Source organism: Choristoneura fumiferana, chromosome 5, assembly GCF_025370935.1.
Source record: "Choristoneura fumiferana chromosome 5, NRCan_CFum_1, whole genome shotgun sequence".
NCBI classification, from domain to species: domain Eukaryota; kingdom Metazoa; phylum Arthropoda; class Insecta; order Lepidoptera; family Tortricidae; genus Choristoneura; species Choristoneura fumiferana.
The window spans coordinates 10,581,056-10,598,810 of NC_133476.1; the positions used below are offsets into that span (position 1 = coordinate 10,581,056).

The following is a 17,755-nucleotide window of genomic DNA, read 5'->3' on the forward strand; positions in this document are numbered from 1 at the left end:
AATATGCGTTCCGGGGCAATGAATGTCTGTGTTTTAAGACAGTTTTGTCTTTCGGAATCCTTTGTCCTCCCTTTTTTCCGAACAAAACGGGGACTATGCAACACTGTGGCATGCTCGATATTTTTATGGTGCGGTTTTATGGTGTCTTAAACATGATTTTAATCTAAACTTTGTTTTCACGCCCGTAATTTAAACAGACTTGGGTTTGGAAGCCATACTTAAAAACCTCACGCAACAGTGCGCCATCTAGTGAGACAAAAAATGATAGCCCTCATTAATTGATTCTAAAATTCGCATTTCATTCGCATTTTGTTTACACGTCCAACTCCAACCAAACTATTGGATCGAGCGACTCGCGATCGGCGATTTAGCACTCACTTCACTTTCGTTCAATCATGTCGGATCGGATCGGATACGTGCCGTCCCGCTCACGCTAATGGCATTTGTCACGAGACAAAGAGAGATAGCATGATACCAATTTTAGCAGGGCTATTACGAAACTAAGTTCGTATCGTACCGTCTCTTTCGCTCTCGTATTAAATAGTATAAGTGTCAGAGGGACAGCACGACTGACGACAAGAACTTCGAGTTTCGTAGTAGCCCTGCAGAATATGGTTCCATAGATAGACTCACGATAGACTACTAAACTAATACCAACGCCCACGCTTCACGCTTGCTTGGCTTGCTTGGTTGGCCTGCCGTCGTGCCGCCATTTTAGTTATCTTGCTTTGTTGGGTTGGCAGTGCTGACGCTGGACTCCATCCATCCATCTTTCTTTTCGCTATTCAACGCGAATGAAACGAGTTAGCCGAGACGCAGTTTTAGTGGAAATATAGAGTTTCAGCATCATTAACTCCTAAATATGGGCGACCGTGAGTATTTAAAATGCAGTTTTAGTTTGCACAATTTAATTATCCCAGTAAATTTTAAACATCAATATTTTCTTTTAGATTACGCCTCTGGCGATTACAGCGGCGGAGGATATTCCGCTCAATATTCTGTACCACCACCAAATTTGTCTTCAGGTGATACTAATTATGGCGCCGGACAACAGGGAGGCTACAATCAAGCCAGTTATGCTGCTCCGAACGCAGGCCAAGATTGGGGCCAGCAGAATGCAGGTTAGAACTCACTTTATTTACACGTGAACGCTGCGCGTTACACCACTTCATGCACTTAGCAAGTCGCATACTATGTTTAAGTTATAATATATAATAGTAATATATTTATTAGTTTTAACACGAATTAACCACAACACTACATTACTCTTTGTTTTTAGGTGGCAATAGTTACGGTAGTACACAAGCCTCTGGGAATAACTATGGGCAAGGTTATAACTCCAATTACGGAGGCGGAGCAGGAGGTGGTAGCAGTGGCAGCGGAGGATATGACCGTAACAATGGGGGTGGATACGTAAGCGGTGGTGATCGCGGCGGTAGCGGGTACGGTGGTGGCGATCGAGGCGGCTCAAACTATGGCGGCGGGGACCGCGGTGGCAGTGGATACTCCGGTGGAGACCGTGGCGGATACGGCGGAGGTGACAGACCCAGCTACAATAGAGATGGTGGAAATAGAGATGGAGGATATGGGTAAGTTGTCAATTTTATCTGCATAGCTATTTATGCTGTAGAATCTACGCCAACAAAAGGGGCATAAGGAATATGATGCCCCTTGTAATTGTATCAGCACTAAGAGAAATTTTCTGGGTAATCGGATAATCAATCACCTTCAACGAAGATAATAGCAAGACTAGTAATAAATAAATGCTCAAATCATCTACTAAATTTTGATGATCCATGCAAGGGTTAATGCACGTTTTGTGCATTAGTGCAACAGTTATCCACTGTGATTATGTGTACGATGCGTTAAAAACTACATCATTTCTGGGAATAAATCTGTCAAATTATGTAATGATTTAAAAAAAGCATATCCCGTAAGGGTTATGAGGTCATGGTTGTTTTTATGGTTGCTGTAGCTGTTTATTTACCGCTCATATAAAAAAAATACTCAAATATGTTTTAGAGATTTCATTGTTCTGAGTTTTTAGCTGAATTGTAATGATGGTCACAATCATGCCTTATTGTCTGGCACACTGACGTTGGCGTATCTAAGGGGGGGGTCCATGCCCACCCCAGTATGGTCTAGTGCCCATCCCGGGATGCTGAGCTACCAACTCGGAAATCCTATAATACCTACTGATATCTTCACACAAAAATCCAGGCCAGGCTCCCCCTTGAATATTAAACCTAGATGTGCCAATGTTTGTGATCACTATCACCATCTCTTTCTACCCTTGTCTTATACCATATGTGACAGAAAGAAATAGTGAAAACAATTGTGATTCCAAGTGTGTTAAACAATGAGGCCTCAGATTTATTTAAAGATTTTTATGTTAATTGATCAAATTGCTTGCGAGAATGAGTTTTACAATTCAGTTATGTCAGGATAATGAAAGGTTCTGGTTATATACCTACAAGTTGGTAATGTGCTTGACATTGGTATCTGTGGATGTCCAAGGGAAAAAAGATCTGCATTTCTCAGTATTGTAAAGAATTTCACTTATAATATCTCAAATCCTATTAGTAGAAAATCCAAACTTGAAAAGATCTGCACTGGTCTGATAATAGGATGAAATGTATTTTATAATTAATTTAGTATATTAGAAAAATTAGAAATGGTTTTGCTAAAAATATCCTGGACAGGCAATTTTTTAATTAAATGCAGACAACCTTATATCAACGTGTTCGCAATAAAACAGCGCTTATGTTGATATACGATTAAAATTTGGTCTACTATCTAATCAAGTGAAAGTGACTGGCATCAACAACTGTTTAAGATACCTGGCAACCCAGTAGTTTGTCCAGGTAAACAATAGAAAACCCAACGTATATATTGTAGGTTACTTTAAGTCAATATAAAAGTTTCTTATTATCTTCTCGATGATGCAACAAAAATTTATCAAAGATAATTCTTTAAAAAATTATAAAAATAAACTGTCTACGATTTTTTTAGCAAACCCATTTCTAATATGCTAAATTTCTTATAAAATAGGTTTCATTCTGTTATCAGACTGATGCAAATCTTTTCAAGTTTGGATCTTAGACCATAGGTAAGAAAATTCAGTTCCTTATTCTGAGGATGTAGACACTTAAAAAAGTTACCCATATCTGCAGATGTAAATTTTTAACAATCCAGCACATAACTAATACCAATTAATTAAAAAACCAGTTTGTTCTTTTGAGTATCATGGGGTATCATTTAGTTTGCATTCAGCAGGTAACTTGTTTGCAAGGGAATAACTGTTTTCAGGTCACAATAGAATGTAAGTGTTCATCATCATCCCAGCCTATATACGTCCCACTGCTGGGCACAGGCCTCCTCTCAGAACAAGAGGGCTTGGGCCATAGTTCCCACGCGGGCCCAGTGCGGATTGGGAACTTCACACGCACCATTGAATTGCTTCGCAGGTTTGTGCAGGTTTCCTCACGATGTTTTCCTTCACCGCAAAGCTCGTGGTAAATTTCAAATGTAATTCCGCACATGAATTTCGAAAAACTCAGAGGTGAAATGTAAGTGTTACCTGAAGTTATTTCTGATACTAAAACAACTTTTCATTGATAATTTTAACAAGTTGCCTGATAGTTGGAAAGTTGTTTTGTTTCATGTTACACAATAAAAAGTAATTCCATCTCATCATGTCTGGTTGTTGTATCAGCAAATTAAGTCAATCATTTACAGCTGAAAACTCAAAACCGCCTGTAATGGATCAATTTTATCTGATGCTTCATTCAGATAACTAAATGTCATCTGTCATGTGAGGGCTTGATTTTGTAAATTTTGAAAATTGTAGTATTAAAAGCTAATTACTGATAAAGTAGAAAGAACAGACTGGAGTTTTTTTATTGCAGTGAGTATTGGGCATTTTAGTAAAATAAACAAAAACGGATATTAGGTCCAATTTAAAAACTGTTGTTCATTTTTGTGTAATGTTGTGATAGGACAAAACATACCTACCTGGTTATTCATTAAAGTTTCAAAAACGTCAGTAGTGTTCCCATTTCAACATTAGCTTTTATTCCACTTACAATATTATGTTCAGACCAGATCTTGCAAGTCTAATCTCCTTTTCCACCTTAAGGTTCAATACCATTTGTAGTTTATTAAAAACACTAAAGACCAATTTCACTTCAGAATCAATATGACAATCAGCCTTATCCATTTTCTTCTTCTGATGCATGAACTGTGTTAAAAAAGGAGCGGCTACACCGCTGCTTAAAAAACGGTTACGGTACGGAATCGCAGTGACGCATCGTATGCGCACCGTTTTTTTTTTTTGCATGCTTTCGACTCGACACCGCTGCTGGTGATTACGCAAACCGTGCGGAATCGTAGTGACGTGCCGCAAATTTCACGAGTTTTGTTCGGTAAAGTCCTGACGTTCTGCGATTTCGTATTTTAAGCAGCAGTGTAGAGAGCATGCGAGAAAAACGGAGCGCATACGATGCGTCACTGCAATTCCGTATCGCATCGTTTTTTAAGCAGCGGTGTGGCCAATCCTTTATGCTGTAGTAATGGTAATAAGGTGCAGTTAGTGTACGACCCGTCTTTGTAGACCCGATATGAATGACAATAATATACAACCTGATAATCCAAATCCTTATGTAAATTATATGACTTTTAATTATTAGTAAGGACCAATTAAAACTTAGTATAACAGCCGAATGTACTTTGTAAAGTACAAATTGTTCATTGAATAAAGAATTTTAAGAATTTTGAAATAAAATCCAAAATAACAAAGCTGGTAAACCACATCCATGTCTTAAGTAGTATATATCTGTTAAAAAAAGTTCGGCTTTAAGGGGCTATTTAAAAAAAATACATTTTTAAATTTTCACATTTCTCAGGAGCTTTCATCTATACGCGTTAAATTTCTAACTAAAATAATAATGTTTTCAATTACACAAATCATCACACCTAAAATTCCGAGCAGCCATCATTAACTGAAAAACGAATGGGGGCTATCGCGTATGAATTCGCCACTAGAGGCGCTAGTGTAGCGTGAGGTCTCCGAAATGTCAAATCTCATAGTTTTTGGGTGAGCTTCGCAGGTTTATTTATAATTAGAATAATTTAATGAATATTTTGCAATATCTGGAATTAATTATGGCAAATATGCGTTCCGGGGCAATGAATGTCTGTGTTTTGAGACAGTTTTGTGTTTCGGAAACCTTTGTCCTCCCTTTTTTCCGAACAAAACGGGGACTATGCAACACTGTGACATGCTCGATATTTTTATGGTGCGGTTTTAAGGTGTATTAAATATGATTTTAATCTAAACTTTGTTTTCACGCTCGTAATAATAGACTTTGAAAGCCATACTTAAAAACCTCACGCAACAGTGCGCCATCTAGTGAGACAATAAAAACGATAGCCCTCATTGAGTGAAAGAATGGGTACACTACTGATAACACACTTCTGAGTTACTGTTACTTAAGGTATTGTTTTTGGCGTGCATGTTCCAGCAGTTATGTTACATCCAGATTAATTGTATAATTCTTGTCACCAACTGTTGTTCTAAGGTTTTCAAGGTATCAAGGTTTATACATAGTGGTAACGAAAAGGACCGTCACGAGTAAGGTCACCGGTTAAAGTGACCCTAGGTGTGAATCAATCTGCGTGCTCCCCAGTGATCCCAGCCCGCCAGCCCAAGTGTACTAAACGCTCTTCTTGTTGTTTTAGTGGCGGCGGCAGGGGGGGTGGTTTTAATAAAGGTAAAGCTCCTCGCGTTGAGCGATTGGTGCTGTTGTAATATTTTTAATTCGTAATCACATAAGGGCTGCCAAATTACTCGTGACATTCTACTGGTGTGTTCACTACTTGGCTGTTGACAAATTACTGCTTTGTTTATTTCACATCAGCTGAGTCTTGAGAGTAGATATGTACTAGAATACTGAGGTATTTTATGACAAGTTGACGAGGTTTAATGTAAATCTGTGTTGCTATTATTATACCCGTCATTGCCAGTTAATTTTTATCCTTTGACAGAACATACCGTACATAGGAATCTTGTCTGGCATCTATGGGAAACTGCACGTGAAGGATTTTAGCCGCCGCGTTCAGAGTTGGGCACCAGATCGTTAATAATTAATTAACGAAGTTAACTCTTCGAATAACACATAACTTTTAAGTAAACTTAATAAAAAAAGAGAAACTGATTTAGCTTCTGTTAAATTTCCTCAAACCCGTAAATCGTTAATCCAGTATCTACTCTACTATATACCAAAAAGGTAACGCGCGGACCAGACTACGGAAATTCGCCGAAGAACTAAAGCAGCCCGCATCGCACGAACTCGAAAGCGAAGCGTAAGCTGGCCTCCCATTAGGTGGACTGACGACATCACGAGAGTTGCGGGCAACCAGTGGATGCTAGTGGCGAGTAGTCGTTCATTGTTGTTTTCTAAGGAGGCCTTTGTGCAAGAGTGGAAGACTTTCGGCTTATTATTATGATAAGTAGATAAACTAACGCAACGACAAAAAGTGCAATTACTATCACAGATTAACGATTAACGGCAACTTCCGTTAAATCTTCCGAGACGTGACCCGTTATCGCTTAACGAGTCAACTTTTTGAGTAACGAATTAGCAATTAACGATGTTCAACTATTTGATCAATGGTGCCCAGCTATGGCCGCATCATTTGCTGTGGTATAAAAAAGCGACTCGTATGATTTCTGTTCTATTGAAATTTTCTCGAATAACTTTAATTTGAATGCGGTTCCATTGAGGCGGAGACGTGAATATTCTATTAAAAACCCACTTCGCGTCACCTTTTATAAGTAAAGTCAATGTCACAGTATTTTGTTGACAAATTCTGTCATGGGGAAGCGATGTTTGAAATCAAATCACTCGAAACAATACAGTCAGCAACAAAGATATGAATACAGCCCTTTGGCTGTATTCATATCTTTGTACATATCTGTACAAAGATCTCTAGATGTGTATCTGTGTCTGTTTGTATCTGTGTACATATTTGGCACTTTTGCCAAATATGGATACAGGACTTTATTGCCTGAACATATAGTGGTGGTTACATATTTTATGCACTTTGGCTGTATTCATACCTTTGTTGTTGACTGTACAATAGAGAATATTACGCAAAGCTCTGTGCAGGGGGCGACAATAGCGCAAACCGGCAGTTCTCTTTATATTTTGTCGCCATGACGGATCATGCATGACCAAGGAGTATTTATGGTCTATTTCTATACTAAAATGACAGTCTGAAATGTCAAATGTAAAAATAATGTGGCCAGCATAAAACGAACAGTGCTGTTCTATGATTTCGGGTTCCGATATAATCCATACTTCCATACTATCCATACTAATATTATAAATGCGAAAGTAACTCTGTCTGTCTGTCTGTTACGCTTTCACGCCTAAACCGCTGAACCGATTTTGATGAAATTTGGTACAGAGATAGAATAGACCTTGGGAAAGAACATAGGCTACCTTTTATCGCGAAAAAGAGGCTTTAAGGGGTTCAAATAGGGGATGAAAGTTTATATGGTGGAAGTTCGTCGCTGTCAAAGATAAAACTATGAAACTTGGCATTTAGGCACTTGATAAGAAATAAGTCTATATTTGTTTGAGCTTTTGAAAATTCGACCTGTGAGGGGATGAAAGTTTATGTGGAAGGTCGTCATTATCGAAGATAAATCGATGAATCTTTATTAAACTTGCCATTTCGGCACATGAAAAAAGATAAATAGATATTTGTTCGCACGTTTTTTAAAATTCTTCCTGTGAGGGGGTGAAATAGGGGATGAAACTTTATATGGAAGATCGTCATTGTCGAAGATAATTGGACGGTTCTTTATGAAACTTGGCATTTGGGCACGCGCTAAGAGATAAATACATATTTGTTCGCGCGTCTTTAAAAATTCTTCCTGTGGGGGGTGAAATAGGGGATGAAAATTTATATGGAAGATCGTCATTGTCGAAGATAAATCGATGGATCTTTATGAAACTTGGGATTGGGCTACTTATAAGAAATAAATAGATTTGTTCAAGCGTTTTTGAAAATTTTACCTGCGAGGGGATGTTAGCAGAGGGGATGATGCAGTGTTAGCAGAGCCTTCTAAGCTCATAGGCGAAATTTACGCAATGTGGGGTCATTTTAGATGGCGTATTCACATAGACAGTCAGACATGAAAAATTATGATTTTCAGATTTTTTTTATTTATTGTGCAATAAGAGCTACCTTTATGCAATATTCCAAGTTTCTAGGACAGCTGGAAGTACCCTATAACTTTTTCTGTTAAGGCAATAGGTTTGGAAACACCTTTTTAATGACTGTAGCTTTTGATTGCCTTGACTTAAGAGGTTTGATAGACGGACGGACGAAAAGCAAAGTAATCCTATAAGGGTTCCATTTTTTCCTTTTTAGGTACGGAACCCTAAAAAACATTTGCTCCAGCGCTTTTCAAATTTCAACCTATTTACTTGAAAATATGGGGATGAAAGTTCTTAAGGAATTCCAAACAAATTACTACATATAAGTATATTTATCGGAAATATGTGTAGCTATGCTTAGTAAAAATGCCGTCTTAATTATAATCCTACCCTCCTAACTTACTATAAAGGACGTAAGGTGTCAAGAGTTCACTATGAAGAATTAGTCGTTTTGTGTTGGCAGGGTAGAATACACGTCGTATTGCTAAATTGTGGCTATCCGCAAAATATTTATGTTTTACCAAAGAACATCGGGTGGATGGATGGATGGAAGAACAAAAAAAAAATAGTTTATATTTATAGCAATGTATTAAATTAAAATAGGTTATTTTCGGTTAACCGTAGAAGTTACTATGTACTATTATTGGCAGAATAGGTATCCTAAATAAATTAAATACTTCCCAAAATTACTATTCCACGCGGACGAAGTCGCGGGCAAAAGCTAGTTGTAAATAATCGGTAAAATGTATATTTTATGTAACAAAAATAACATTAAAACATTCACTAATTCTATTTTTATATTATGAAAATATAAATGCACTTTTACGATAAAGTAATATAATCTAAGCACAGGTAAAAATAGTGTTCTTTGATTAATTATACGACAGTGTTCATCACTTAGTGCCAACATAAAAAAACAACACAAAAGGGCTACTACAAAACTGGAAAAACGAAGTTCTTATCGCACCGTCCCTTTCACTCGCGTTTTAAATGGCATAAGCGTCAGCGGGATGGCAACATACGAAGTTCGAGTTTTGCACTTCGTAGTATAGGCACAGAATAAGTAATAGTACAAGTATAGGGTCAGCAGGGCTACTACGAAACTCGAAGTTCGTGTCGTACGGTCCCTCCGTCACTTATACTAATTAATACGCGAGAGCGAGAGGGACGGTACGATACGAACTTCGAGTTTCGTAGTAGCCCTGCAGGCCCCTCCGAAGCCTTATTTCCCCAATACTACGAAGTGCAAAACTCGAACTTCGTATGTATGTTGCCATCCCGCTGACGCTTAGTATCTCGGATTAAAAAACAGACCAACGTACAGTCAAGGGCAAAGATATCGACACGGCCAAAGTTGCAAAAATATGTATATGTCGGCGGCCGATCGTAAATCCGCCAGATCACGAAATTCCTAGGCATATCGTGAAACGCCGCCATTTCATGATATGCCTAAACGTGGCCAGGCATATCACGATGTGCCTGAGAAATAATACGCAGATCGATTAGAGCAACGCATTCGTCGATATTCTAGCTCTATACGGGCACATCGTAAAATAGTTTCTTATTTGGCCACTGGTGGCGCTGCGTATCCAATGCGGCCGTGATCAGCTGACCGGCCGTTTAGCGCGTGAAAAATGTCGGCGTCGCAACAAAATGATATTTAAACCGAAACTAGTGATTGAATTCAAAATAGAAGTGCAAAAGAAGCTTTGAACATCAGCTCCGTTCTTTTTATGTGAATCAAACGGATTCTGTGCACAATGTGAAAAAACCATGGACGTCTGCCCGTATTTTAGAGGTTAGAATTTTGTTGGTAAATAAAGTATCACTAGTTGTTATTTATTTATATAGAAAAATTTAGGTACGACGAGCGAAGCAGTATTAATTGTGATCACGACGCACGAGCCGAGCGAGCGAAGCGAGCGTGCCGCGGCAGCGGCCGGCGAAGTGCCAGAACCGATATGGCGGCGTTTCATGATATGCCTAGGAATTTCATGATCTGCCTAAACTGGCCAAATCATGAAATGGCGGCGCTTCATGATATGCCTAGGAATTTCATGATCTGCCTAAACGTCACTAGCAAATCGCTAAACGGTGAGTTATGAACGATATGGCGGATGTCCCTTAGCCAATTCATGAAATGGCGGCATTTCACGATATGCCTAGGAATTTCGTGATCTGGCGGATTTTACGATCGGCCGCCGACATATACACGGCCTTAATGTTAAGTGCATAAAGTCGTGTATACATATTTTTGCAACTTTGGCCGTGTCGATATCTTTGCCCTTGACTGTACCTAGAGAAATAATGACATATAGTAACAAAATAACATACTATCGATAGTAACGATAGAGCTATATTTCCAAAAAAAAAAATGAAATAATATGATATTATGGCATCCTACGGACATTTAAGATAGGTACTCAAAAAACTATATACGGTTTGTGCTAGACTCTGGCCAGCGAAAGCTGTTCACGAGAAACCCCGGCAAATAAAAAAAAAATGAGACTTACAACACTTGCTGTACACTGATTAAAAACGATGTTGATACTTAGAAATTATTTAAATTTTCCAGATATTAAATTATACTCGGGACTCTTCAAGCTGCATCAAAATTCATTTATAATGTGTGAAAGTTGATGCACTTTAGCCTCCTGAGTCCTCGCGTACTTTATAAAGGACCAATTAACACTAAGAATAACGGCCGAATGCACTTTAGTACAAATTGAATAATGAATTCTAAGAATTTTGAAATAATATCCAAAATAACATAGCATATCAACCACGTCTAGGTCTTAAGCACTAAGTCTGTTAAAAAATGTCAGGACTCAGGAGGTTAGGAGTACCTTGGTAAATTTTATGACCTTTTATGTACGTCCAGACGCATCAATTGGCATTGAATACCTATAACTTCTGACATTTAATTCTAACATAATCTTATAACATTTTGCATTTTAAGATTGATAGGAAATTTAATTGAACGAAAAATAATTTGTTTCTTATATACGAAGTATCAAAATTATCTAAGCCGGTCTAGAATGTAAATTTTGACAGTCTCGAAAATGTACTAGATTAAAGTTTCGTTAAAAACGTAAAGCTTTCGCTGGCCAGTCTAGTGCTTCACTTTGACACACTCTAACTCTGATTTACATAATATAATAATATACCTACATACCTAGTTAACCTGTCCTCTCCCAGAGGCACAAATTTGTGCCCAAATTCCTTTGATCCTGTTATCCTGGGAGATGACAGATTAATACGGTATTTGACTGTTTTTATTTTATTATGCCTATTAGCGAACACTAAAATAATTTAAGCTACCTTTACATGCAACAGGAGTTAACAAACTTACTTGCTAAACATTGGCTTTTAAATATATGTATCTTCCAACTATTTTAAAGGATTTGGCAAACCGTATTAACTGTACTAGACCGTGCAAGTGCCCTTTGTAATTTTGTCAAGAGGTCGAAAATACAAGTTTAATCACATACTGGTATCTGCTAGATCCAGTTTTAGGGTTCCATACCTCAGTCGGCAAGACGGATCCCTTATGGGATAACTTTGTTGTCCGTCCGTCTGTCAAGACTTTTCTTGGGAAAGCGTGGAGGTATCAATCAAGCTACAAATCTAATCTAATTCTATTGGTTCATGAAAAACACATTCCTCGCAACACATCCTTGCACATCTCTGGTGGAAACGCAGCCTTATCCTCGCCCCGTACAGACATACAAACAAACACAAATTAATAAAAAAAAAAGAAACAGTGAAACTAAAGTCACTCTTTTTAAAATATGCAGTAACGTCCGGCAATACATTATTTTTTAGCTTTTTAGAAAACTTAATATAGTAGGTACTATAAAATTTCCGTCGTTCTGTTGTCAGCAGTCTTGTTCAGTGTGTAACAGGAATCACAAGTCGTCAGGTCTCGACAGAAAGTGTAGAATATACAGAGTTTCGCTATCAAGTCCTACTTTCAGGCTGTTTGTACCCATGATACTCCTATTAAAGTTTTAAACATGGTATATTCTAGAATGAAAAATGTTATAAATAATTGTAATCCTGAAAATTTGACTATCATGACTATGACTCCTAAAATTATGGCTGATATGATACCAGAAACTCGGTATATTGTTTTGGCAGCCCTATGGTTTGAATGTGTTATCAAATGAGTATTTTAGTATTAAGTTGCGCCGGTATCTAAATAATATATTCGTTCACAGTTTAGTAAATATGGGCTTAGGTAGGATGGTGTTTCGTTAGTATAAAGGTTTGGTCATTTTATTTTAGAAGGATTGCACGATGCAAATTGGTTTGGTAGCTCAGCATCTTACAAAGTGTCACTATAACAACGTTTAAGTAAAATAATTATTATTGTCAAGAGGTCAAAAGAGTCAACTGATATACTCGGTATTTATTTCCCTAAACATAAGCGGCAATTACACTAAGTCGTTCGCCGCATGCTGCATGCGGTGACCGCAAAAGTGTAAAGAACACAGTAGTCTGCCGCATTTGGCGAGCAACAGCTGCCACCGCCTTGATAATATGGCCGCCGCTTAAGAGAAGTCTCTTCGTTCCATTCTCCATACAAACGTAGTCCCGGTCTCATTTGACTAGACGTAATTATCTATGCCTGTGGTTTTTCAGATTTTCATATAAATGTGTAATATCAGAATTACAGGTGCTCAAAAGTCGTCAAAAAAAGATGTCAACTTTGCACGAGAATTACAGACTAATAAAGTATTTTTACAAAAATCGAAAAAACCACAGGCATAGAAAATATAATGAATATCTTGATTGTAAAATATCATTGATTTCTGTGCTATACTTTTCGTATAATATGAGGACAACGAAACCCAAAATTCAACCGCCCAAATCTTGAAAAGCCTTCAGCTATCTCGATATAAATTACAGACTTCGTTGCGGAAGTCATGGAGGAGACGGCTGTGAGCTCTTATGTCACGAGCGATAAAGACAGCAATATCCCAAACAAATACCTAACGCGGCCGGCAGGGAAACTTCTCTAAAGCGATGACGACACTGAGTCATTCACCTTACGCTTTCGCCGAACTTGTTTCAAACTACTTCGGCGAATGAACGTCGTCGTCTTTACATTATTAGTCTGTCCGACGACTGCGCCGGCCATATTAAGGCGGTGGCAGCTGTCGCTCGCCGAATGCGGCCGACTACCGTGTTCTTTACACTTTTGCGGTCGCCGCATGCAGCATGCGGCGAACGATTCAGTGTAATTGCAGCTTTACGTAACAATTTTTCTTAAATATGGACATACAGGTTACGTATTTTAAGGATAAGGACAACACAGAGTTAAAAATATAACAGAATTCTTAATAGCCTTTGCAGAAAATATGTGTACAACATATTTTTTATAACATTTTCTGTCTGACAAAAAATTCCAAAATTATGACACTGAAAAATATAATAAATCTATTTTGTATTTTCTGAATTGGCTTAATAAGAGCCAGGCTAAACTTGAAAACTGATTCAAATTCGAAGTGTATGGTATTTGGGAATGTTAAGGAAACGACTGATAACTCGAACATTGCCGGATAAGGGATTGCAAGAAAAATTAATGCAAGTGTTCATTTAATTTAATTTGCTGAAGGTTTACAGTGATAATATTTACACATAACAGGAGATTTATGATATTAATTTTATATGATAACCAAGGTAATCATCACCAGTTATTGATAACAAGTCATGACGTCGGATCTGCCTCGACACGAATTCGTCGTTGTATTGGTCTACCAGTTGCTATTTGGTTACTGTGTCGACTTGGTTAATTTGAATTTGAGTTCCAGATAAAAAATGAGGTCTAAGGATATTAAACTTGGTAACATAAATTATCACATCTTGTTCTAAATGCGTACATATCGAGGGTTCTTATGTTATGTATGAAGGTTAAAATAGTAATTGAGAAGGGCATCACGGGCTGATCTGGTACCTGCTTCTTGAGTTTCTGACAGAGTAATGGTCTAAACGTAATAAGCGAGGGAAGCTCTTGATAGGGCAAAGCGGTCTTGAATGGTTTTCGCTGATAATATTATGGTCATTGCTAAGGCTATTAGCAAGGGCTTCGTAGAGTAACTAGGATTATTTCTGATTCTGTATAATTAGGTCGCGGTCAAATTAAATTCAAAACACAGGTTTAAAAAAGTTTTTTGGTTTAGTATTTTCTTAGTTTATCAGTCAATAACGTTTTATTCATATTCCTGAACTTCAGTCCGTAAAGCATTGTTCCATAAATTATCATAAACTTCAATAGAAATCTGAATATTAGTTTTAATGAGAGTCACTCAATAAATGTCATCATGACTTAAACAGTAATTCCTTATAGGTGGTGGCGGTGGAGGCTATGGCGGAGACCGTGGCGGAGGTGGGGGTGACATGGTTACTCAGGAGGACACCATATTTATCCAAGGAATGGACCCCAGCACCTCTGAGGATGAATTATGCACACATTTCGGAGCCATAGGCATGATTAAGGTAAATTTAATGTGTGGAATGAATTTAATTAATTCTATTGCTAGTTGATCAATGTCTTAGTCTAGTTATAAATGTAAAGATAGTAAAATGAAATTCATGTTTTTTTTTTTTTCAGATCGATAAAAAGACGCAAAGGCCTAAGGTGTGGATGTACAAAGATAAAGCGACCGGTGCACCTAAGGGTGAAGCCACTGTGACCTACGAAGATTCAAACGCCGCTTCTTCTGCCATTGAGTGGTTTAATGACAAAGACTTTAATGGCTCTATAATTAAGGTGTCCCTTGCGCAAAGACAAAATACTTGGGGTGGTGGCGGCGGCCGCGGCGGTGGCGGCGGTGGCGGTGGTTTCCGCGGTGGCCGCGGCGGTGGCGGTCGTGGCGGCGGCGGTGGGGGCCGGGGTGGCGGAGGCGGAGGCGGTGGCGGCCCGCCCTCCGGAAACCGAGAAGGCGACTGGCGATGCCCGAACCCTAGCTGCGGAAACACGAACTTTTCTTGGCGCAAGGCATGCAATAGATGCAACGAAGAGAAGCCAGGCGGTGGTGGAGACGGTGGCCCACCTTCTGGCGGCCGTGGTGGCGGCGGTGGCCCGCCCGGGCGCGGAGGCCGGGGCGGCGGCGGCGGACGCGGCGGCGGCAGCTGGGGCGGTCGCGGCGACCGCGGGGGAGACCGCAGCGGTGACCGGGGTGGAGATCGCGGCGGTGACCGACGCGGTTATGGCGGCGGCGGTGGTGGTGACCGCAACAGCGGTGGTGCCATGAGAGGAGATGGAGGGTAATTAATCACTCAATTGTAGCCGTTTTAATAGTTTGTAACTAATTATGACCTTGTAAGTAGCTATAAGTACTGAACGCAAACCATATTAAATTATCCACCACTTACGCCAAACGCGTTTCAAGCTCTTATAATATTACTCACACCATGTTCTCATACATAACCCTCATAATTCTTAAGTCGTGTTTATCTCAAATTACTTAACGATTTTTTTTTGTTACAGAGGCCGTGATCGCCAGAGGCCGTATTAGGATTATTGATAATAATATTTCGTACCTTGCAAGTACTTTATTCCGATTGATTTTAAGAGGCTGTTGAGAGCCTGTTAAAATGATTTTTTTTATATGTATGTATTTGTATATTTAAGTAAGACTTCGCTTTATACTAAGATTATAGACACCCTTCTGCCTCTGATGTCACACTATACTTGACTCTAGTAATTGTTGACAGTTCTGCAGCAGGCGAAAAAACGAACATTGAAGAAGTATATATTTTGTCCCATGCACTTTTTTATCATTAGCTATTAGAACACATTTTCAAAGTACGGGCTGTTAGGGGTCACCCAAGACAAGACAATGAAACTCGCGAAAGGTTGCCCGTATTATGTTTTTCCGTTTTTTCTAGTAATGTTTTCGAATGACATTGAGAGATATATCGTCACTACTTTGAGAAAAGCTGGTCTTAAAATCGATCTTTCCGAGTGAACTTAATGAACATTGTTTTAAGGGTCAAATTTGTTAACATATTGATTTGAGATATAAGATTTTTCTAAAGTAGTGATATGCGAAAGGTTGACCATGATACGTTTTTTCTTCTGCGGTAGGAACAGTATAACTAGTAATTTGTTGGATATCTGAATCACTAAAAACGTTGCGAGTGAACCATTTCTTTCACAAAATTACTATTTCTCCATCCGGCCAAACGATATTATTACGTAACGTTTTCGGATAATGAAGATTGAATTAAAAGTTTTTTTGGTGATTGCGATAGATAACTATTTATTATATAGTACCTTATTTTCTATTTGATGGGTAAACTACGAAGAGGATTTCTAAAAATGGAGGCCGCAAACATAACAGATTACTGATTTCGCATTCTGTGGAATCGCATCTATCGACGCGGAATCCGCAATAGACTATAGAATAATACGCAATATGAGCGAAAAAGACGTAACGCGTCGGCAGGCGTCGTCCGAACCATGATTTTTTGGCTCTTAGGCTTTTGCCGATTCCGCGTCGATAGATTCGGGAGGACCCTAATTTTGATTTGTATAACAAATGGTCAACGACTGAATAAAACATTATTTTATTCATTCAATACCGTTGCAGATTTGACTTAAATTTATATAAAGTAGGCTTAAATGTAAAATAATCGTGGGGATGTATTTGTTTACGAATTAATTGCAAGTAACAATTAATTATGTAATAAATGTCTCTGATATAAAAACGTGTTTGATTCATAACTTAACAACACCTATAGTCCATTCAAGATAACATTGGACTCTAGAAGGTCACAGAAGGAGTTCTAAACATTTTTGTGAAGTCGTTATAATAATGATGATGATGAATAAAAGAAGTAATAACATGAAATCATAATTGTGTTTATTTTGTAATTACAAGATTAATATGTAATGTACTTACAAAATAACACAATATTAATACGTAATTTGCCACAAAATATCGATTCGATTTATATATTTTATACATTTAATAAACTGTGTATCGAGGAGTCGTCCGCTCTCATTCCCTGCTTAACATTCTACTCGCTGAGGCTGGGATGATGATGATAATGATGAACTATCCGTGAGCTCTTAGAAAAACCTTCGGGCTTCGGGGGAAATCTGAAGGATTCGTGGTTGAAAATTAAGTCATGCTCCCTGGCAACCCTACTGTTTTGTGATTTTTTCAAGACAAAGCTGATGTACCGAATTAGTACTACTTAAAAAAATGTACCTCAATATAATCGAGGGTACAATTAATTGAATTTGCGGTTGCTGCAGAGCATCTCTCCAGCAACCCCATAATTCAATTAAAGAAATTCCACATGGATACTTACTTTTTTCAGTAGAGGCACAGAATAAGTAATAGTACAAGGACAGAAGGTTCTCTCTTTTGATGTTGATCAAAGCCGCCATAAGTTTGTATTCAATTTTCTCATAATCACCTTTTCTGGCTTTTGAGGTTCAACTTTTTTTTTATATCTATTAAACCTACATGCGTGTTTCTTGCATGGTTCGATAGCTAACTGTATGTAGA

The 17,755-nt window shown here is 38.3% G+C and overlaps 1 protein-coding gene across 2 annotated transcripts; it reads left to right on the forward strand.

The window, feature by feature from the left end:
• Positions 1 to 674: 674 nt before the first annotated feature.
• On the forward strand, positions 675 to 16,944 carry caz (FUS RNA binding protein cabeza). Of its 2 annotated transcripts, none has more exons than XM_074087832.1 (7): positions 675 to 872; positions 1,026 to 1,121; positions 1,280 to 1,589; positions 5,740 to 5,771; positions 14,581 to 14,729; positions 14,845 to 15,500; positions 15,724 to 16,944. In XM_074087832.1, exons 1-7 carry the CDS (start codon positions 863 to 865, stop codon positions 15,749 to 15,751), a joined length of 1,281 nt encoding a protein of 426 aa, XP_073943933.1. In that variant the 5' UTR covers positions 675 to 862; the 3' UTR covers positions 15,752 to 16,944. The 2 variants fall into 2 exon arrangements, with proteins under 2 accessions (XP_073943933.1, XP_073943932.1); XM_074087831.1 differs by having other exon boundaries at positions 676 to 872; positions 951 to 1,121.
• The last annotated feature ends 811 nt before the right edge of the window (positions 16,945 to 17,755 follow it).

Coding starts and splice junctions, on each gene's coding strand:
- caz (XM_074087831.1), top strand. Junction 1,122..1,279: donor TTGGGGCCAGCAGAATGCAG/GTTAGAACTCAC, acceptor CTTTGTTTTTAG/GTGGCAATAGTTACGGTAGT. Junction 15,501..15,723: donor GCCATGAGAGGAGATGGAGG/GTAATTAATCAC, acceptor TTTTTGTTACAG/AGGCCGTGATCGCCAGAGGC.